Below are 18,755 nucleotides of genomic sequence, written 5' to 3' on the forward strand. Positions count from 1 at the left end.
ATCCTCTGGTTAATAACATCTGAGCTGAACAGTACGGCTGTCAGTTCTAGCCCCGTGTTGGTGTGAGCTACCAGCCTTGTCCCTAGCTCGCCGTCCACCCAGCGGTTCGAAAGCTTCGGCGAGTAGATAAAATGGGTACCACTCCTTAGAGAGGGTGGGCACACCAAAGACCCCCCTGGTGGGGGAGGTGTTAGCCGGCGAACGGAATGCTCAGCTCGCGAGATTGAAAGCTTAAAAATCTCTTCGACTCAGAGCAGCCTGTAATGGGCCGTTCCGGCCAGGCGGTGGCAGTGCGGCGCTGCAGCTTCTCTAGAAGCTGACGTCATCTAGCCAAGCTGAAGTGAATATACTGACGGAATACATCTGACCCTGCAGCTGAACAAACCTTCGCCGACTGTGAATGTGTGTGGTTTAAAAGTTATATGTTGTCCTCCCTTACCCCCATAAATCATTGTTAGTCCCTCGTGAATAAGTAACTGTAAATCGCTCAGAGCCAGCAAGCTCTGCCGGATTGAGCGATTAATAAATTGAAAGATTATTATTATTTATTATTATAGATACTGGAACCATTTTGTACCATTATTCTCTGGATGTATTGGATGTTAATCATAGGATAGACAGTAAACCTAAGTAGATCACAACTTTGTTTAACTATATAATAAACGTTTAAATTTAGCATCTCTAATTGTTTCCCAATCGAATTTATCTATATTGATTTTGTCTAATATAGGGTCACAAGAACACACGAAGCTGCCTTTTACTATCAAGAGCAGCATCGTCTACTATGACTGGCAGTGGCTCTCCAGGGTCTCTCTCAGGGTCTTTCTCACCACCTTATGCTTTTTATCTGCAGATGCTAGGGATTGAACTGTGGCCTTCTGCATAAAAAGCAGATGCTCTACCACTGAACCATGGCCCCACCCAGTCAAATCCTTTAGTCTTCATCCCCTATCAAAACAAATGTCTAAATACATTAAACGGCATTTGCCCATATTAATCCATTTTTGCCTCGCCTCTCTCTCCTTCCTTTCCCATCTTTTCTACTACTGAAATTTTAATGTCTCAAGACAAAGACCTGACTTTTTAATGTTACTTTGTAACATACCATGTATGTTAACCGCAATATGTAAATATTTGTAACTGTATAAAACAACAGTGGTCATGTAATTGCTATATAGAAACAAGGCAGTACCTTTACGTGTCCTGAAAGGACAGGAAGAACTCGAATCTATTAAAATGTTCAACCTCTAAATGAGCAGGAATTAATCATTTGTACTAAGAAGTGTGCATTTCTGTTCTCAGAACATGTTCCTCAGTGGAGGAGTTAAAAATATACACCTCCCACATGCAGACCTAACGTGTGCATTTCTATATTCACTGATATTGAAACTCATCAGTCCTGGTTTAGGACCATGATTTGATTGTTTGGAAAATATCAAAGCTGCTGAAGATATGAATGAGCATTTCAGTTTTAGGGGCAACTGGGCAAATGCTGCTGTTATCAAGCCCTACTAGGTTGTCTGTAACTCTGTCCATCATCTTCCAGACTTCTTGAAGGATGTGGACAGAATGGGACAGGTACAGAGGAGAGTGACGAGGATGATCGGGGGTCTGGAGACCAAGCCCTATGAGGAAAGGCTGAGGGATTCGGGAATGTTCAGTCTGGAGAAGAGGAGGTTGAGGGGTGACTTGATTGCTCTCTTTTAAGTATTGCTCACTTAGAAGAGGGCAGGGAGCTGTTCCTGTTGGCTTGCAATGACGGGTTTAAATTAAGGCCGGGAGGGTACTGGCTGGATATTATGGAGAACTTCTTTACAGTAAGAATTGTGCAACAGTGGAAAATGATTCTCTGATTCTATGGCCTCCTAAGTCCTTATGTTAGCCACTCTTGTCTTTCCCCCACCATAACACCCTAGCATTTTCAGTAACCTTCCATGCTCGTTTATTGAGAAACCAATTTTCATGTCAAGTATATTCCATTCCACTGTTTTCTGAAGTCAGCATTTATGTGGTCAATTTCCCACTGATTAGACACTGTAAGGGTAAAGGTAAAGGTTCCCTTGCTCATCTCCGTTTCAAAGCCGAAGAGCCAGCGCTGTCCGAAGACGTTTCCGTGGTCATGTGGCCGGCATGACGAAACACCAAGGCGCACGGAACGCTGTTACCTTCCCACCGAAGTGGTACCCATTTATCTACTTGCAATTTCTTGCTTTCGAACTGCTAGGTTGGCAGGTGCTGGAACTAGAGACAAGAGCTCACTCCGTCATGCAGCACACTCGGGTCTTGAACGGCTGAACTACTGACCTTCCACAGGCTGCAGTTCAGCGTCTTAACCACTTGAGCCACTGCAGCTCCTTATTAGATTAAACAACATCAAACTTGCCTCTCTGCTTTAAAGGCCTACATTGACAACCCAAGGAAAGAAGGATGCAGGTATCACAATACGTAAGTTATTACACAGATGTAAGGCTTGACATATCACAAACTTGGTCAATATCGTATGAATTGTTTATCAGATGAGATATCCGCTATCTTTTTCAAAAATCTACAATACTATCTATGCAAAGCACTGGCCTCATTTCACTCCCTTCCATCCAGTAAGGTTTGCATAAAGTAGTAACTGCTGCCACTGAAATATGGTGCCTCTGCAGGGACTTCACCCACAAAACCCTGTCCTTTCTAGCTTCAGAACAAACTGACATGGGGGTGGTGCTGGTAGAGAACAGTGCTGTGGTTTTATATTTTCCCTTGCTGTGCTGTTCAGGAGCTCACGCAGAGGTGGTGTAATGTAGTGGCTGTCTAACAGCTCAGTTCTGCATATACTCAGAAGTCCCTTTCAGTTCAATGAGGCTTTGTCCCAAGTAGGAGTCTGATCCTATGCAAAGGTGGGCATGTTTAAACCCACTGAAGGGAATGGACTTGATGCCTTTTAGTTCGCACTGAGCAACAAGCATGCATAGGATTACAGCCTTCACTGCGCAATACTATTCAGAGTTACTTCAATCTAAATCTAAATGGCCTTAGAATAGAGTAATTTTGCATAGGATAGATTCAGGTGAATAGCCATGTTGATCTGCAGAAACAGAACAAAGTTTGAGTCCAGTGGCACCTTTAAGACCAACGAAGTTTAATTCTGGGTATAAGCTGTCGTGTGCATGCACACTTCTTTTGCATAGGACTGCACTGTCAGTGGTATAAAAAGAGTAAGGGGCAACACCAAAGCTGAAGGGAGGCCTTCTGATAACAAGCTCTTGCTCAAGGGCATACAAGACCTGGAGCTATTTGTATGCATATCTTATATGTCTCTCCAATCTGAGCTGGAAAATTAACAGCGCATGCAATGCTACGCAGAGTTAAACCATTCTAAACTCATTGACTGTGATGCACTCAGAAGGGTTAGGAATGCCCTGATAGTTGCTTTTCTTCTCCACCCCTGCAATGATTGTTTTCTAAGACTAACTATTGCTCTATTGCTGTTTGTAACGATAGCATAACAGTGAAACTTAGAACAAACCTTAAAACAGTCAATGTTTTATTCACATTATGTAAAAGGAAGGTAAATCCTCTCTAGTTTGGAAGTCTATTCAGATATTACTGGAGATTCAACGGAAAAAGCTTCATCCATTAATGGAGTGGTTTCAATATGGATTAGTAGTAACAAGATTCTGTAATAGTCAGTTCTGACCATTATTCTGGTGCCTGGCCATTTGGTTTAGAGTCCAGAAAGGTTAAAGGGACAGGGATAGTGAGGGGAGTGATACAGAAGATATGTAACTGACAGGGGCATGTACCAATTTGCAGTTACACAAATATTTGCCATCAAAAATGATGACACTGACAGGTCTCTTCTTTCTAAAAAAAACCCCTGTCCACACCAATCATACTGATGGCTCATTTGCTTGAAAATGGTTTTGATTGGATTCTCTATAAGCAGCAAATGAAATGGCATCTTTCTAAGGGGGGTGATTTAGACCAGGGAAAAGGATGACTCCCCCCCCCAAAATCACTAAACCCAGTTGCTGTTACCATTGGTAAAGAAAGAAGAGAGGCCACTGCCCATTCACAGCTGAAGAAAGTAGAGGGTGAAGAGATCAATTTAAAAAAGACAATCTGAATACATGAGTGAGGGGGGCTCAGCCTTATGATCTCTTGCACTCCATCTTGCTGTACTCTGTTTCTACTATCTTGGCTAACTTCTGATATCCGACACAGACTTGAAGAAAAATGCTTCAGGTTCCAATGCACTAAGGGAAGGCCCAGGACTTGGTATGCATTTTATGTTCAAAACTACATTGCTACATGTTTAAAACTACAAAACTACATTACTGAGAACCAGTTTGGCATAGTGGTAAGGAGTGGTGGACTCTAATCTGGGGGAACCGGGTTTGACTCCCCACTCCTCCAGCTGCTGGTGTGACCTTGGGTCACTCACAAGTTCTCTCAGAGCTGTTCTCTCAAGCGCAGTCCTCGAAAGAACTCTCTCAGCCCCACCTACCTCACAGGGTGTCTGTTGTGGGGAGGGGGAGGGAAAGGAGATTGTAAACCTCTCTGAGACTCCGAGTGAAGGGTGTGGTATAAATCTAATCTCTTCTTCTTCTACTACTACTACTACTACTACTCTCCCACACACATACACACTTAAGAAGTGAATGGGTGGACTCATATACAAATATCCTTCTATTTGTTAATACATATTCTTTGCACCCAACTGATTTCTTGGCTAGCAAAAACTTTTTACCTTTACCTACTCTGAACTGCAGGCTGTGGACGGTCGGTAGTTTAGCAGTTCGAGACCCGAGTGTGCCGCATAACAGAGTGAGCTCCCGTCTCTAGTTCCAGCTCCTGCCAACCTAGCAGTTCGAAAGCAAGAAATTGCAAGTAGATAAATAGGTACCACTTCGGTGGGAAGGTAACAGCGTTCCGTGCGCCTTGGTGTTTAGTCATGAAGGCCACATGACCACAGAAACGTCTTCGGACAGCGCTGGCTCTTCGGCTTTGAAACGGAGATGAGCACCGCATCCCTAGAGTCGGACTCGACTGGCTTTCAAGCAAGGGAACCTTTACCTTTACTTTTTACTCTGATGACAGAATTTGTATTGCCTATAATATGGGGGTCCTCCTCCTCCCCCTCTTATCTCCTCCTTGGAAAGGAGGACCCCTTGGGTGATTGGGGCAGTCCCTGAGAATTTCATTTCAACTGGAATGGGGGGGGGGAGATCATTACAGTTCGTGTTTCCCACTGAAATGAATGGAAACTGATAATATGTAATATAGAGAGATGTAAACAGAACGTTTTGTATTCAATCTCTTCCCCAAAACAAAACAGGGGCCCTTAGAGTATCTTAGAGAGTAACACGTTTAGTCTAAGGTTAGCCTATTAAGTAGGGTTACCAGATAGCCTCTTATTGGAGGACATGCCCTCTTTTTTATTATGTCTGTCCTTTTTTGGGCTCTTTTTAAAAAGCTGGTGAAAATGTCCTCTTTTTGGGGTTGGAAGGATAAAAGTATTCCTAGTTAATAGCAATGATCACAGCTTAAATAGTAGCAGTATTTAAAATGATGTGTCATAGTGATCTCTCGTTCGAAGTAGTCAGTTGGGAAATATATCCCCTTTTAAGCTTTGCAAAATATGGTGACCCTGTCTTAATGTACCTGTGGCCTCCAGTTTTGTTTCACCATCTAACAATAAAACAATCAACTATTTGTAGACTGCCCACCACCGTCTTCCTATGTCTATTTTATTTTCCTTCTGGGCTAGAAGTACAATATAGGTCAACAGGCTTCCCCCCACCCCCCACGCTAAGCACAAGTCAACCACTTGTTGGCTTGGAATGTTCTCCACAACTACATCAGATAATGAATCTAGGTGAACTGCTCTCCAGCTATTTACTTCATTAAGGGTAAAAAAAAGACCGCCGTTCTCTGTTGAGGTTTTACAGCAAGGCGTTCCCCTTAGAATACTTCAAGACAGATTAAAGTTCACATAAACTAACAGAGTTAGAGGACCATTCCAAATGAGTGTTTAATGTTATTTGGATAGAAATCACCTATATGCAGCAATGAATTAATTTTATGCATTAGTACAGAATAAGTTATTTACTGGCAGTTTATTACACTCCCCACCCAAAAGGGAACTGAAGACAGCATATCAAGTGTCAGACTAGGATCTGGTTTGAATCCCGACTCTGGGATGAAAGTCTGGTGGGTGACCTTGGGCCAGTCACATACTCTCAGCCTAACCTACCTCACAGGGTTGTTGTGAGGATAAAATGGACAAGAAGAGAATGATGTCAGCCACTTTGCATCCCCACTGGAAGAAAGGTGGGGCAAAAATGAAGTAAATAAATAAATAAATTTATCCTCATAGTATACCTTGGCTGTATGAGATATGCAGTAAGAGACAGTGACTGGCCATGACCACTCAGTGAGTTTTGTGGATCTTTTCTAAGCTCGTCACTCTTCTTCCAGCATTTAGTGAAACACCAATGTGCCACTCAATCATTTCAGACTTCCAAGAGAACAGCAAGGCAAAGCTCTCCACAATGATTAAAGACCCACTCTTGGATATATCTGAAAATTAAAAAATGTATTTTTGACAACCATTATGATGGTAACTATGGGATAGTTCGTAACAACATCAGCAATTTTATCAACACAGACAAACCACCCACTTTTTAAAAATAAAGGGACCTGTGCCTTTGGCATACATTCCTAGTTCACAGTCATCCACTAATCCAGGAGTCCCCAACCTTTTTTCAGCCTGCGGGCACCTTTGGAATTCTTCTGACACAGGGGCCCCTTTCACACCACCATTATAAACTGAATGTTATTCGTTGCTGGCCTGATTTCGAATAAAGCGATATATACAGCGAATTTCCATCTACCAGGCTTTCAATTACGGTGCCACCTTTAGTATCCTGGCCCTGGCCCCAACATTACCATCAGCATTAACAGCCTGGCACAAGCCTGGACTAGGGTGGCGGGCGACCGTTTCATGCCGAGAGATCGACGCCATCTACCATTAACATCTGTTTGAATATGTATGATTTTATATTTAAAAAGTAAAGGTTCCCTTGCTCGAAAGCCAGTCGAATCCGACTCTAGGGTTGCGGTGCTCATCTCCGTTTCAAAGCCGAAGAGCCAGCGCTGTCCGAAGATGTTTCCGTGGTCATGTGGCCGGCATGACTAAATGCTGTTACCTTCCCACCGAAGTGGTACCTATTTATCTACTTGCAATTTCTTGCTTTCGAACTGCTAGGTTGGCAGGAGCTGGAACTAGAGATGGGAGCTCACTCCGTCATGCGGCACCCGGGTCTCGAACTGCTGAACTACCGACCTTCCACAGCCTGCAGTTCAGCATCTTAACCACTTGAGCCACCGCATATATATATACATATATATATATATACTGTGATTTAAATTAATTTGTGTTTTATTATATGTCTATGTTTTAACAAATATATTTATATATGTATGTTGTAAGCCGCCCTGAGCCTGCCTCAGCGGGGAGGTGCGGGATATAAATTTAACAAATAAATAAATAAATGAGCCATCTCTGAAGCGCTATGGTCCTTTCAAACATTGCCGCTTCCCCCCCCTCCTTTTTTCACCACACAATCTTCCTTTGACTTTAAAAAAAATATTTTAAGGTGAGCACTATAGTGCTAAACCACTATAGCACTACAGTGTTATAGCAGCACCATTGAGAAGTGCTACAGAGACTTAGTGCTATAGTGCTCACCTTAGAATGTTTCTTTAAAAGTCCGAGAAAGATCGCATTGCAAAAAAGGGCGGGGGGAAGTGGCATTGTAGGAAGCACTATGGACATTTTAAACAGCACACCACAATGATTCAGAAGCGCAAGGAAGGGGTTGAAAACAGAAAAAGGCAGTCTCCCACAAAAGTGGCTCAACCATACTTTGATAACCCGACAAAAGCAGGTTTGTATGAACAGGTAAATAAATTCCACTAGCAGCCGGTTACTAAAATGGTTCTGTCTGAAAGGACAGGAAAAAAACTCCATTAGCAACCAGTTACTAAAACAGAATACAAAGGCAGTTTGAAAAGGGTCATGGCCATGGGCTCAATCATAAAATGGCTGCCACAGGAAGTGGAGCCACCCTCACACCCACAGAAAGTCCACATGCAGTGAAGAAGAGGGATAACTTCAGCAAAGCAAATGTGGCCACCAAAGCAACATTATTTTAATCAGCACAGCCAATCAGATCTTCTATGGCCAATCATAAGCCATGCCGGGCAAGAACTCCACTATCTAAAACTAAACGGTGGGCACCATATAAGGTGCTGGTGAGCAACATGGGTGCCCACGGGCAGCACACTGGGGATTCCTGCACTAGGAAGAAAAGGCAACTTGGCCAGAAATAGAGGTGCTCCTGAAAAAACATTCACATAGTTTCAAGAAAAACAACAGGGTTATAGTAAATGGAATTGGTCAGGAAGGGCATTTTCATATAGTGAACAGAATGCATTTCACTGCACTCTTTGCTGTATATATTATCTTGTTTTCTAATGCTTATAACCCTGTTGCTGCTGCATGGTTTATGACGTATCTTAAAAGACATTCTTTATTCAACTGTTTTTGTAATTTTGTAATATACTTTGAGTCTCATTAAAAAAAGACCATCTATAAGTGCGGTAAATAAAATAAACAAAATAAAAATAAACCAGGACAAAGAAGGAACAACTGCAGCACTGCCCCAAAGGCAACCCTGTGCGTATGTGACCATCCACATCCTCTGATTCCTCCACGATCATCCACATCCCCACTTACCTATCTCATCAGTGTGAAAATTCATGGAAGAACCTCATAACTTTCTACATCCAACTCAACTACTCCCTCCTCCCCAACTCCTTGCTGCAGATGCAGCAGCAGGAGTTTACGCTAATAGCAGTTTACCCTCTGTCAACTGGAGACTATCTCTATGTGGTGTTGCACCGCATCACCTTTCTCTTCCTGTATTACATAAGATTATCTGGGAACCCTGGAACACCAGTAAGGAACCAGAATGCCTCCCTACAGTAAAGCAATGTTTCTCTATGGTAACAATTTGTGCTTCTTCACAAGATAAAAGCCTTCGATTACCTCCCTGCACCTATCAGTTCATGTAAATTCCCTGTTAATTTGAACTTCCAAAGCCGTATAACTCTGTTATAGGACGCACTTGCATTTCTTCCAGCGTGATTTAGTTCTGTGCAGAAATACAGTGGTATAAACAAAACAGAACAGCAGACAACAGAACGACACCTGCAGAAGAAAGGTGGTGCACTGCTCTGCACACTGTTAAATATCAGGGAGAGAAAATATCAGGGAGAGATGCTAAGTTGGTACAATAAAACTGTATCATTGGTATTAATGGATATTGGTATTAATGGTATTAATGGTAAAACTGTATATATATGGTATTAATGGAACAATCATCTCAATATTTTAAAAGGTTTAAGCTGCCTACCAAAGCAGAGATGAAATTATTGTACTGTCTATTCATCTCCTGTTTTGCTCACATCATCTTGTCTATTTGTGGCTAGGTTCGAGGAAAAGGACTGCACCGTAAGAAAAACAAGCCTGGTTGTTTCTCAGTACTGCCTTCTGTTTTCAAGACAGGATCAGGAAGTCTTTGCACGAGGAAGGGGGAAAGGAGGAAGATTACTCAACAGCCCCCTTATATGATCTCATCCTGCAATGAGAGCCTGCAGCCCCTGAAGCCAACATAATTTGCATTGGCTGATCATTGTACAAGAGGGGTTTCCCTTTGCTTTTAAATAGGGGCATTACTAAATTTTGTAACAATCCTGGTTTTAAAAGTCCAAGTTTCCTTTCTGGCTTCTCCATAATGAGGACAAAACTGTCCTTCTGCCCCCTTACAATATTCACAATATTCGGTAGAAATACTGTTGTTAAAATTGATGCTTTTTAAAATCACTTGCATATTAACAGCACAAAAATGGAATATAATCCGTAATGACATATAAACGGCGAATAACGTTTAAAAATTCATTAAAAACTGTTTTAAAACAAATGAAAATGGGAAATTTGCAAAAGAATATAAGTAAGACAAAAAATAACCTCCCCAGATATGTACAAAGGAGCCAAAACAAAGTCTATATTGGCACATACAATTTTAGTGACAACCAGGAAGCACTGTCCAATTCTGTTTTGTATCAGCATGTGTTATGTTAACATTTGCATCATTTTCTAACTTTCTATTCTGAGGGGATCATTCCCAGTTCTACTTGCTTGTTTGGGAACATGTGCACATCTACCTTGAATATCACAGCAGATTAGGACTGTTAGGGTCAGGAGTACACGCACATTCTGCTCACTGGGAGCACTGGCCAAATTCCTTGTTTCCTAGCTGCTGCCCCTTGAGAACTGAGATACATCCTATAATACACCCAAATAGGCCAATGCTATCCTGTTGGCAGTATTAGTATTGAAGGACAAGTTGCCTTTCCAGGAAGTTTGTACACGATTATGGCTTTTCTTACTGAGAAGCTCCTGATAAGCTTCAAAGGAACTCAAGGGTTCTTTGAAAACTAGTGATATGAAGATGAGAAAGTATCGAGCAGCCTGGAATTTTGTGCCCAATGAAGGAATTAGAATTCAAGTCAACTTTGTGCTCTAAAAGCCATTTGCTAGAATATACACTTATGCAGTATTCCCTAAACACATAACTTAGGAGCAAGACTCATAGTGTTCTTCAGTACACATCTCCACTAGGATATTTATTTTTCATCTGCTAAGAATTCAGCAGGATTTTGGAGGACCTTGTGGAAGGCACCCCCAGAGAATCCCTTTACCTGAAAGAGGCAGAATGCATAAACCAAAAATTATCTTGTACTGTCTCTAGCCTTCTAATCAGCTTCCCCAGGAAAATCAGAACTGCAGCAGTATTGGGACACTGGATCCTTTGCAAATGCCAGGCCTGGTCACTCTCCGGAGCCAGCCGTATAGCAGCTACAAACATTTATACCATGCAATTAAATGTCATTTTAAAAGAGAGTGTTTTTTGTATAGCTATGCATAAGTAAAAACCAAGACATTGAAATATAATATGAAATCAAAAGCTCTTCCCAGAGCGCAGCATTCCTACAGATCGGTACGTGTTACGAATCATTATCTGGGTATATGCATGAAACACTTTCATTCCCCATATTTTGCATTAGATGATTCCATGCACTGAGTATACTAAAGGGTATCTCAAGCTCTTCCACTACATTAGTTTTACACTGCCCCCCCCAGAACATGTTAACATATATAATTCCAAACAATGAGAAATCAAACAGTCTTTTAAAAAATCTGTTGCACCAAAACATCAGTAACCATCTTACAGACAGTTTATACCTTTCAGGCAAGCAGGCAAAAAAGAGAGAAGTAAAAGGCCTCTTCGGTTTTCCTTGCTTCTCTGTAACACTCATTGACAATGAGTGACATATTCTATTGTTTCCTGTATTTTTTTGCAGTGCGGGGAGGACACTCAATGAATATTTCTTTCTTAAAACCATCAAAAAATCAGAGAAAATCTAAATGGCATACTAAGCATTTTACAAAGGAACTCTCTCTTCACACACTAATGTGCAATGATTTTTGCCCAAACCATCAAGAACCACCCCCCAGCAAATATGGTTCCTGAATCTTGAAACAAACCAAATGCCAAACTCCTACCATGAACATGAAATAGAGACACACAATGTGTTTTTTGTTTGTTTTCAGTTGCTTGGAAGTAGAGTAGTAGAAACAGTAGAGAAAGCTGGTAAGAAATGAATGTCAATGGGGCCTCCACAAGAAGAGATGGCAATCTAGGCTCCACCAGTCTCTACCCCATTATTTTTCTTTACCCTAGGTGTGGAATTGCCCCCATATCTGGAGGCTTTTTAAGGGTCCATACTGTCATAGACTCATAGAGTTGGAAGGGACCTCCAGGGTCACCTAGTCCAACCCCCTGCACAATGCAGGAAATTCACAAATACCTCCACCCCCACCCCCAGTGACCTCTGCTCTACGCCCAGAAGAGGGCAAAAAAAAATGTAAGAAAGGGCCACAAGAACTAAGCACCAATGCAACCCTACCTGCCCTGCCTTCTTGTGAACTGCTTAAGTTCACAGAATCAGCATTGCTGTCAGATGGCCATCTGACAAGAGATTGTGGGTACCATATTAAACTGCTGTGCCATCTGTTTTGTTTATAGTTCAGTTTAAATCTGTTTTAATTATTTATTATGGATTATTTTTATGTGGTGTTTTAATTCTTACAGTGAAATGTTTTAACTTTTGTTGTCATCCACTCTGAGCCCGTTCGCTGGGCCGAAATTAATAAATAATAAATAAATAATCTGTCCCCTGGAAACCTCCAAAGAAGGAGAGCCCACCACTTTCCAAGGAAGCCTGTTCCACTGAGGAACTGCTCTAACTGTCAGAAAGTTAGAGGGCAACAGAAAACAACTCTGCAACAACTGTCCACCTACATCAGTAGATAAACATGAGCAGACAAGCTTTCACTATGAGAGCCAGTTTGGTGTAGTGGTTAAGTGTGCGGACTCTAATCTGGGAGAACTGGGTTTGATTCCCCACTCCTCCACTTGCACCTGCTGATGTGACCTTGGGTCAGTCGCAAGCTCTGGCACAGCTGTTTTTGAAAAAGAGCAGTTTGTGTCAAAGTTCTCTCAGCCCCACCTACCTCACAGGGTGTCTGTTGTGGGGAGGGGAAGGGAAAGGAGTTTGTAAGCCGCTCTGAGACACCTTTGGGTAGTGAAGGGCGGGGTATAAATCCAATCTCCTCCTCCTCCTCCTCCTTACCTTCACATTTCATAAGCCTCTGGGATTTACGAGTACAAGGAAGACTTTTAGTAAAGATGATTCATATTTTGTCTATTTCTGGCATAAATTAAGAAGTGAAGGCGTGTGCCAGATATAAATAAGTACCTTCTGTACCATCACACACACACACCCAAGGCAAATGTATAGTTATTTATTTGTGCAGGGGATCACGCATGAAGATGTAGACTTCTGGTCCATCACAGTCAATGGTGACTACTCAGCCAGTATCGGCAGTGGCTCTCCAGGGTCTCAGGCTGAGCTCTTTCACATCACCTACAACCTGATGCTTATTGGAGATGCCAGAGATTGGACCTGGGACCTTCTGCATGTAAAGCAGACACTCTTCCCCTGAGCCATGATCCCTCCCACATGGTCGGACATTTTCAAGAGGCTCAAATGCCATATTCTGTTCTTGTAAAAAGACAACTCTTCTCTCATTCATCTCTAACATAGCTAGCACTACAACACTGTGGCTTCCCCACATCCCATGACTTACTGAATCCATTGCACTAGAGAGCGCCATGTGGAATGGGGGTGGCATGAGAGTCATGGGCACCTACCAGATGAAGACTGACATCACTGGCAACAAGCCCCCAAAAGTACTTAACAAAGTCCTTACATAGTCATATGGTCCTTAATACAATAACAAAACCACAGAGGAAACTAGCAGCAAACTAACCCTTCCATCCACAATGCTATGCCACATCGTTTCTCCTTTTGTATCCATACACGTGTATTTTAAACTGTATTTACTTCATTTCTGAGCCATCCCACTCTCTGGAGGAAGAACAGCTACCCCACAAGATACAGCTAAAATCCTTGCCCGGCCTAGCAGCATGGCTACTTCAGCCCATTATGTTCCATTGGGCAGGGTACTGCAAAACCAGAGACAGATGGGCAACAATGTAAGTTTAGAGTAAGCAAAACCAACCAACCAACCAACGAAAACTGTCATCTTGAAAGGCCTGGGTGATCCACATCTAAGAAGCTTTTGTGGGTTTATCTCCAAAGTCCTGAGGGCCAGCAAAGGTAATTCATGAAAGAGGTGCTATAAGTGCTGGTTATAAAATCAAAGATGCTGACACATTCCACTGAGGTTATGGGGAATCTCTCAATGGTAGGCTAATGGTCATAAAGCCTTGGCCCTGACAGAAGTGAAAGAACCTACATCAGACCCTTCCAAAGAATACGCTAACTCACTAAATGTATAGGATGACTCAGCTGTGATCACCTCTCACAGACTATGAAACCCTTTCCAAACGGACCAATGAAGATTATGAACAATCACAAAATGACAATCACAAAACAAAATAAAGTTCACGTTATCAGGGTGAGGAAGATATTGCAACTTTTTAGATCCCGGAATCAAATTTCTTGGATCTAGGAGCAAATCTTTAAGCAACCTTCTTGTAGAGGGTTGAGGAAAGGCCCACAGAATTATCAATCTGTAACCATCTGAGATTCAAATATTCTAGAGGTTTCTTCCTTTACGTAAATATGTTTTATTCATTACCTCCTAATCCAGGTCTCAGACGATTGTCGTAACCATCCAGAAGTCTGTCTAAAATTCTTGTAAAGATAGTGATATTTTTTGCTTCATCTTCACTGGGGTCAGCCAATACTGATCTAAACAAACAGTTTACAAAAAAAAAGTCAGAAAGCATGTTGTGCATACGTTTAATAAGCACTTAACACTATTTCTTACTTTAGAGTATTTTATACAGATTTACAGTGCAATCCTAAGAAATTCCTGGAAATAAACTCCACTGAACAGACACGAGTAAGATTCTAAGAAGACCTCTTTAGGATGCCACTATGAAAACACTACCTAAAGGCGTCACCTTTACTGAATAAATCATGTTCAACTTTTCTGATTGAAACCTCTTAACTTCCCCTTTAAGCATTAACTTTCGTAATCCCCTCCCCTGAATTTCTGCTGCTTCCTGCCTCGCCAAGAGCTTCTCACCAGATGTTTAACTAAACAAGGCCCCTGCAAACAGCCATTTTAGATCTCCTGTCCCACCTGTGTATACTTTTATTTTTCTTTCTACCCATGAATCCTATATGGCAATTCAGAAGAAAATAATGTGGCTTCCTACTGCTGGAGGCAGAATGCAGCAGGCAGAACAAGTCAATTCTTAAGTTTTTTATTATTATTATTTAAAGAAAAGAAAGGTAGCAGCATCACTGGTGCAATTCTCTCCAGCTTGCTCAGATTGCAATTCACTCATTGAAAACAAATGAAGGAAACCAGAGTTTTATTTGGTTTTTGCAGTGCTGCATCTGAGGTTCATAAGGAGAGGGCTCAAAATGGCAGTTTGCCTCTGCCTTCCAAAGCCATCATGAGTGGAGCCTACAGCCTCCTCAAAATTCAGACTCAGTTCAGAAAGGGCTCATTCCAAGTCTGCACTCCGGTCTGGTTCCCCCTCCTTTCCACAATAAACATCTTTGTGATCAGAGCCAGGGAGGGGGGATAAATAGCAGAGGAAACTGCCTGGCAGACACATCCATTGCTACAGGTATGCAGGGAAGCTGCATATAGCCCCCAGACAATGGTGTAGACTTTCCAATTTCCCGGGGGGGGGGCTGGGGCTGGGCCAGAGGCATTGCTTTGCTAGGAGCAAGGGTGGCTCCCGGGGGAGGCTGAGCACCTTCCTGAAAATTTCGGCGGGGGCTTATGCCCCGCCGCCCCCACGAAGATTACACCTATGCCCCCAGTGGTTGAGTGGATTGGGAGGCACAAAAACTACAATTCTCAAGTACCCCAGCAGAAACAGATGCTCTCAAGTCCTTGATAGCCCCATCACCAGCCATCTTTCTTTCTCTCTCCTTTTCACAAGGGTAGGTTTGTTTGGGAAAGTGGAGGATGAGTAGAAAGGGTTGGCAAGGAGTTCCACAGGGTGGCCAACCTTCCAAGCTCCCTAGGATAACTCCCAGCAAGAACCTGAAGGTTTCCAAGTGTTCTGTATGAAAGCTCAAATAAAACAAGCTAATTACGAGATCAGCTAGGGGGTCAGTTGCCCATCATTAGTTTTATGAATCACAGGCTTGCCTAAACCAATGACCTGCCATTTAGATAAGAACCTTGCATAAATGGAATGTCCTATTAAATTTATCTATTTACACAGCTGGTGACACATATAAATCAAATAATAAAGCAAAATTGCAATTATGCAGTATATTTTGCAGTATATTTTGTCCCTCTGGAGATCTGGGTAACCAAGAGTTGGATTTGCAGAGGGGGCTGTGTAAAAAGTACTGAAATTCAGAAAACACAGTTAATTTCTGGTGGTCATCATTCTTATGATATTCCGCACAGATAATCGTTGCTTTAGAAATGATCTTTTGCATGGATAAGATTATCAGGAGGTAAAAATGTCAATACTATCATCCTGGGCCATCCTCTTCTACATGGACATTGTGGCTTAAAAGTCATCAATGGCCCCTGCCACACGGCAGGGAAAACACGAGGCGAAGCGCGGCTAAAGAGAGCCACATCAAAAAAGATACGCGCGGGCGGGATCCCACAGATCCCATGCACCGCGCACCGTTGCTCCGCAGCATGATCACATGCTGAGGAGGAAGTGTCGGAGGCAAGGGGGAGGCCACCGAACTGCGCATGCTCAAGCATGCGCAGTTTTGGCCGGAGGCCGGGATGTGCCGCTGCAAGGACGCGCGGCCGATCCCACGGCCGGTTTGAGCCGCTCCACTTCGCATGAACCACCCAGGTAGGTGGTTCTTTTTAGAGCGGGTTTTCACGCGGAAGAGACAGATCGGGGACGGACAGGCAATGATTCCCAGATGTTGCCGTGGGATTTGCGCCCGTTTGATCCACCCCCGTTCTGTCTCGCTCCCGGACCAAAACCCCTCGTATGAACGGGGCCAGTATATCTGTAAACATACTGTTGGATAAAACGAGGCAGATGAGTGGTAGGCTTTCAGAGTGTCATGGTCACTCTTAACTCTTTATTCAAAAACTCTTCCATTTACAGACTTAAAAATCTTGCAGCCCCTTAAATATCTTGCAGTAACAACAGGTATGCAAACAATTATTTCAACACATTTCCCAGAATAAGATATATGATATAAAGATAGGTTGGGGTGGAAGTTGACTAATACAGGAATGACATAGGGGACATCTAAAATTTAGTTTGTAAGTGGTCAGGAAAAAAGTAAAGGAACAGCACTCCACCCAGTTTACTGAAAGCATCAGTGCACTGCTGTCTAGGTAAGGATGATGCTGTCTAGGTAAGGATGATGCACCTAGCTACAGAAATCCAAGCAAGGTCTTCAAGTATTCCTTTGGGGAATTAATCCTACTGCACATACGTTTTTCATCTTACTTAGCCACCAGATTTTGTGCAGAAATCCATGTGGCAGTTATGATAGTAAACACCTCTTATACAAGTATTATAATAACAAAAGCATATGATCTAAATGTTGCTTTTCTCAAACAATCTGCAGATATTTATAACATTTTTGATCCACACTCTGAAGGAACAATTAATGCTATCCTCTGCAAGATTAATTATTGTAATGTGGGCATGGTTTGAACTAAATCAAAATAAATCATGGTATAAGATAATATTTTGATATAAGCAAAAAAAAAAAGCCTTAAGCAATTAACAATGCCAGAATGTTGCTTCTGTTTGGCTACTCAGCGGTATGGACAAAGCATTTAAATGTAAATTATTGCAGTCTGTGGTTCTGAAGACAGTTCTCCCACAATCTATAAGCATTTTATTGGGAATTTCACAGGCAACTTATCATTCAGGCTTTAAATACTATTTTGCCATACTTGCATGATACACAACAGCAGATATTTTACACAAGTATTAAAGGAAGCCAAAAATGTTTGTAGCCCAAAATGATAGTCAAACCCTAATGCTGATGATCCTATAATGCTGATGATCCTATCACTTTGAGTTTCATCATGAAAACGATACTAATAGAGACAGTGCTTAGTTACATACGTTGTCTCCTTGACAGCAGTAAGGCTGCAATCCAAAGAACACTTTCCTCTGAGAAAGCACCACTCGGGAAAAACTGACTTACTTCGAAGTACATTTGCTTAGGATCGCTCTCTGAGAGCAACACTAAGTAGGTCTACTCAAAGTCCTACCCAGGTCTATTCAATGGGGCTTACTCTCAGGAAAGCAGTCTTAGGATTCCACTGTTACTCACATAAGAAAGTGTAACAGACCAGGCCCACAGTGACTCAACTACTGCTGCAGCATTTTTAGGGATTAGATAGAACCTAATATACATTTTTAAGGCAATCTGTATCTAATTCTGACCATTCTGCAATATGCAGCCAGTTACCCTGGCCCAAAAATTTAGTTGTTTTGCTCTTTTTGTTATGATTAAGTCTTGGGGCTCAGATCATTTTGAGGGAAAGAAGATACAGAAACGTGTTATCCAGGGGACCCAAACCGCCCGGCTACCAGAGAAATTATGTACAAATCACCATTTAACTGGATGCAGAAAGACCAGGTAGCACAATCCAGTTATGCATCTTCAGATACTTTCTACGATGTTGTCATTTCAGAAACACAGTTCTTGAAACAACATTTAAAAAGTTGATTAATAAATCAGATTATTGTTTTATTTTACAGCATTGTGGAATTGTATACTATCTCCACCTAGAGGTTTAAAGATTAAGTGTATCAAGGTTCTGTGATGTTACCCAAAAATACTTTCCCCCCCAACCCAACACAGAAGCCCAAATGCAAAATATACCCCAATGTTGCCAATGTTTTGCCTTACTACTGGACTTCAGAAGTACCTATTTCTTCATCTCCGAGTCAACAGTGCAATGCGAATAAGCAAAGATGTGATTCACTCCCCCCTTCGGCAAAAAAAACCCCAGGAAACCATAGTTACAGTTCTACGATTACGCAAGAAACAAGAAAACACTTTCC

At 42.1% G+C, this 18,755-nt stretch overlaps 1 protein-coding gene across 1 annotated transcript in view; it reads right to left on the reverse strand.

Moving 5' to 3' along the window:
- Window positions 1–18,755, reverse strand: part of LOC107121387 (gamma-aminobutyric acid receptor subunit alpha-2) — a 108,939-nt gene that overhangs the window by 89,876 nt on the left and 308 nt on the right. Inside the window, exon 2 of the mRNA XM_015424303.1 lies at window positions 14,348–14,460. Within this exon, the coding sequence (XP_015279789.1) occupies window positions 14,348–14,460 (113 nt within the window). The remainder of the gene's footprint in view (window positions 1–14,347; window positions 14,461–18,755) is intronic.

The sequence above is a fragment of the Gekko japonicus genome, unplaced genomic scaffold (genome assembly GCF_001447785.1).
Source record: "Gekko japonicus isolate JY-2015 unplaced genomic scaffold, Gekko_japonicus_V1.1 scaffold2510, whole genome shotgun sequence".
Classification (NCBI taxonomy): Eukaryota; Metazoa; Chordata; class Lepidosauria; order Squamata; family Gekkonidae; genus Gekko; species Gekko japonicus.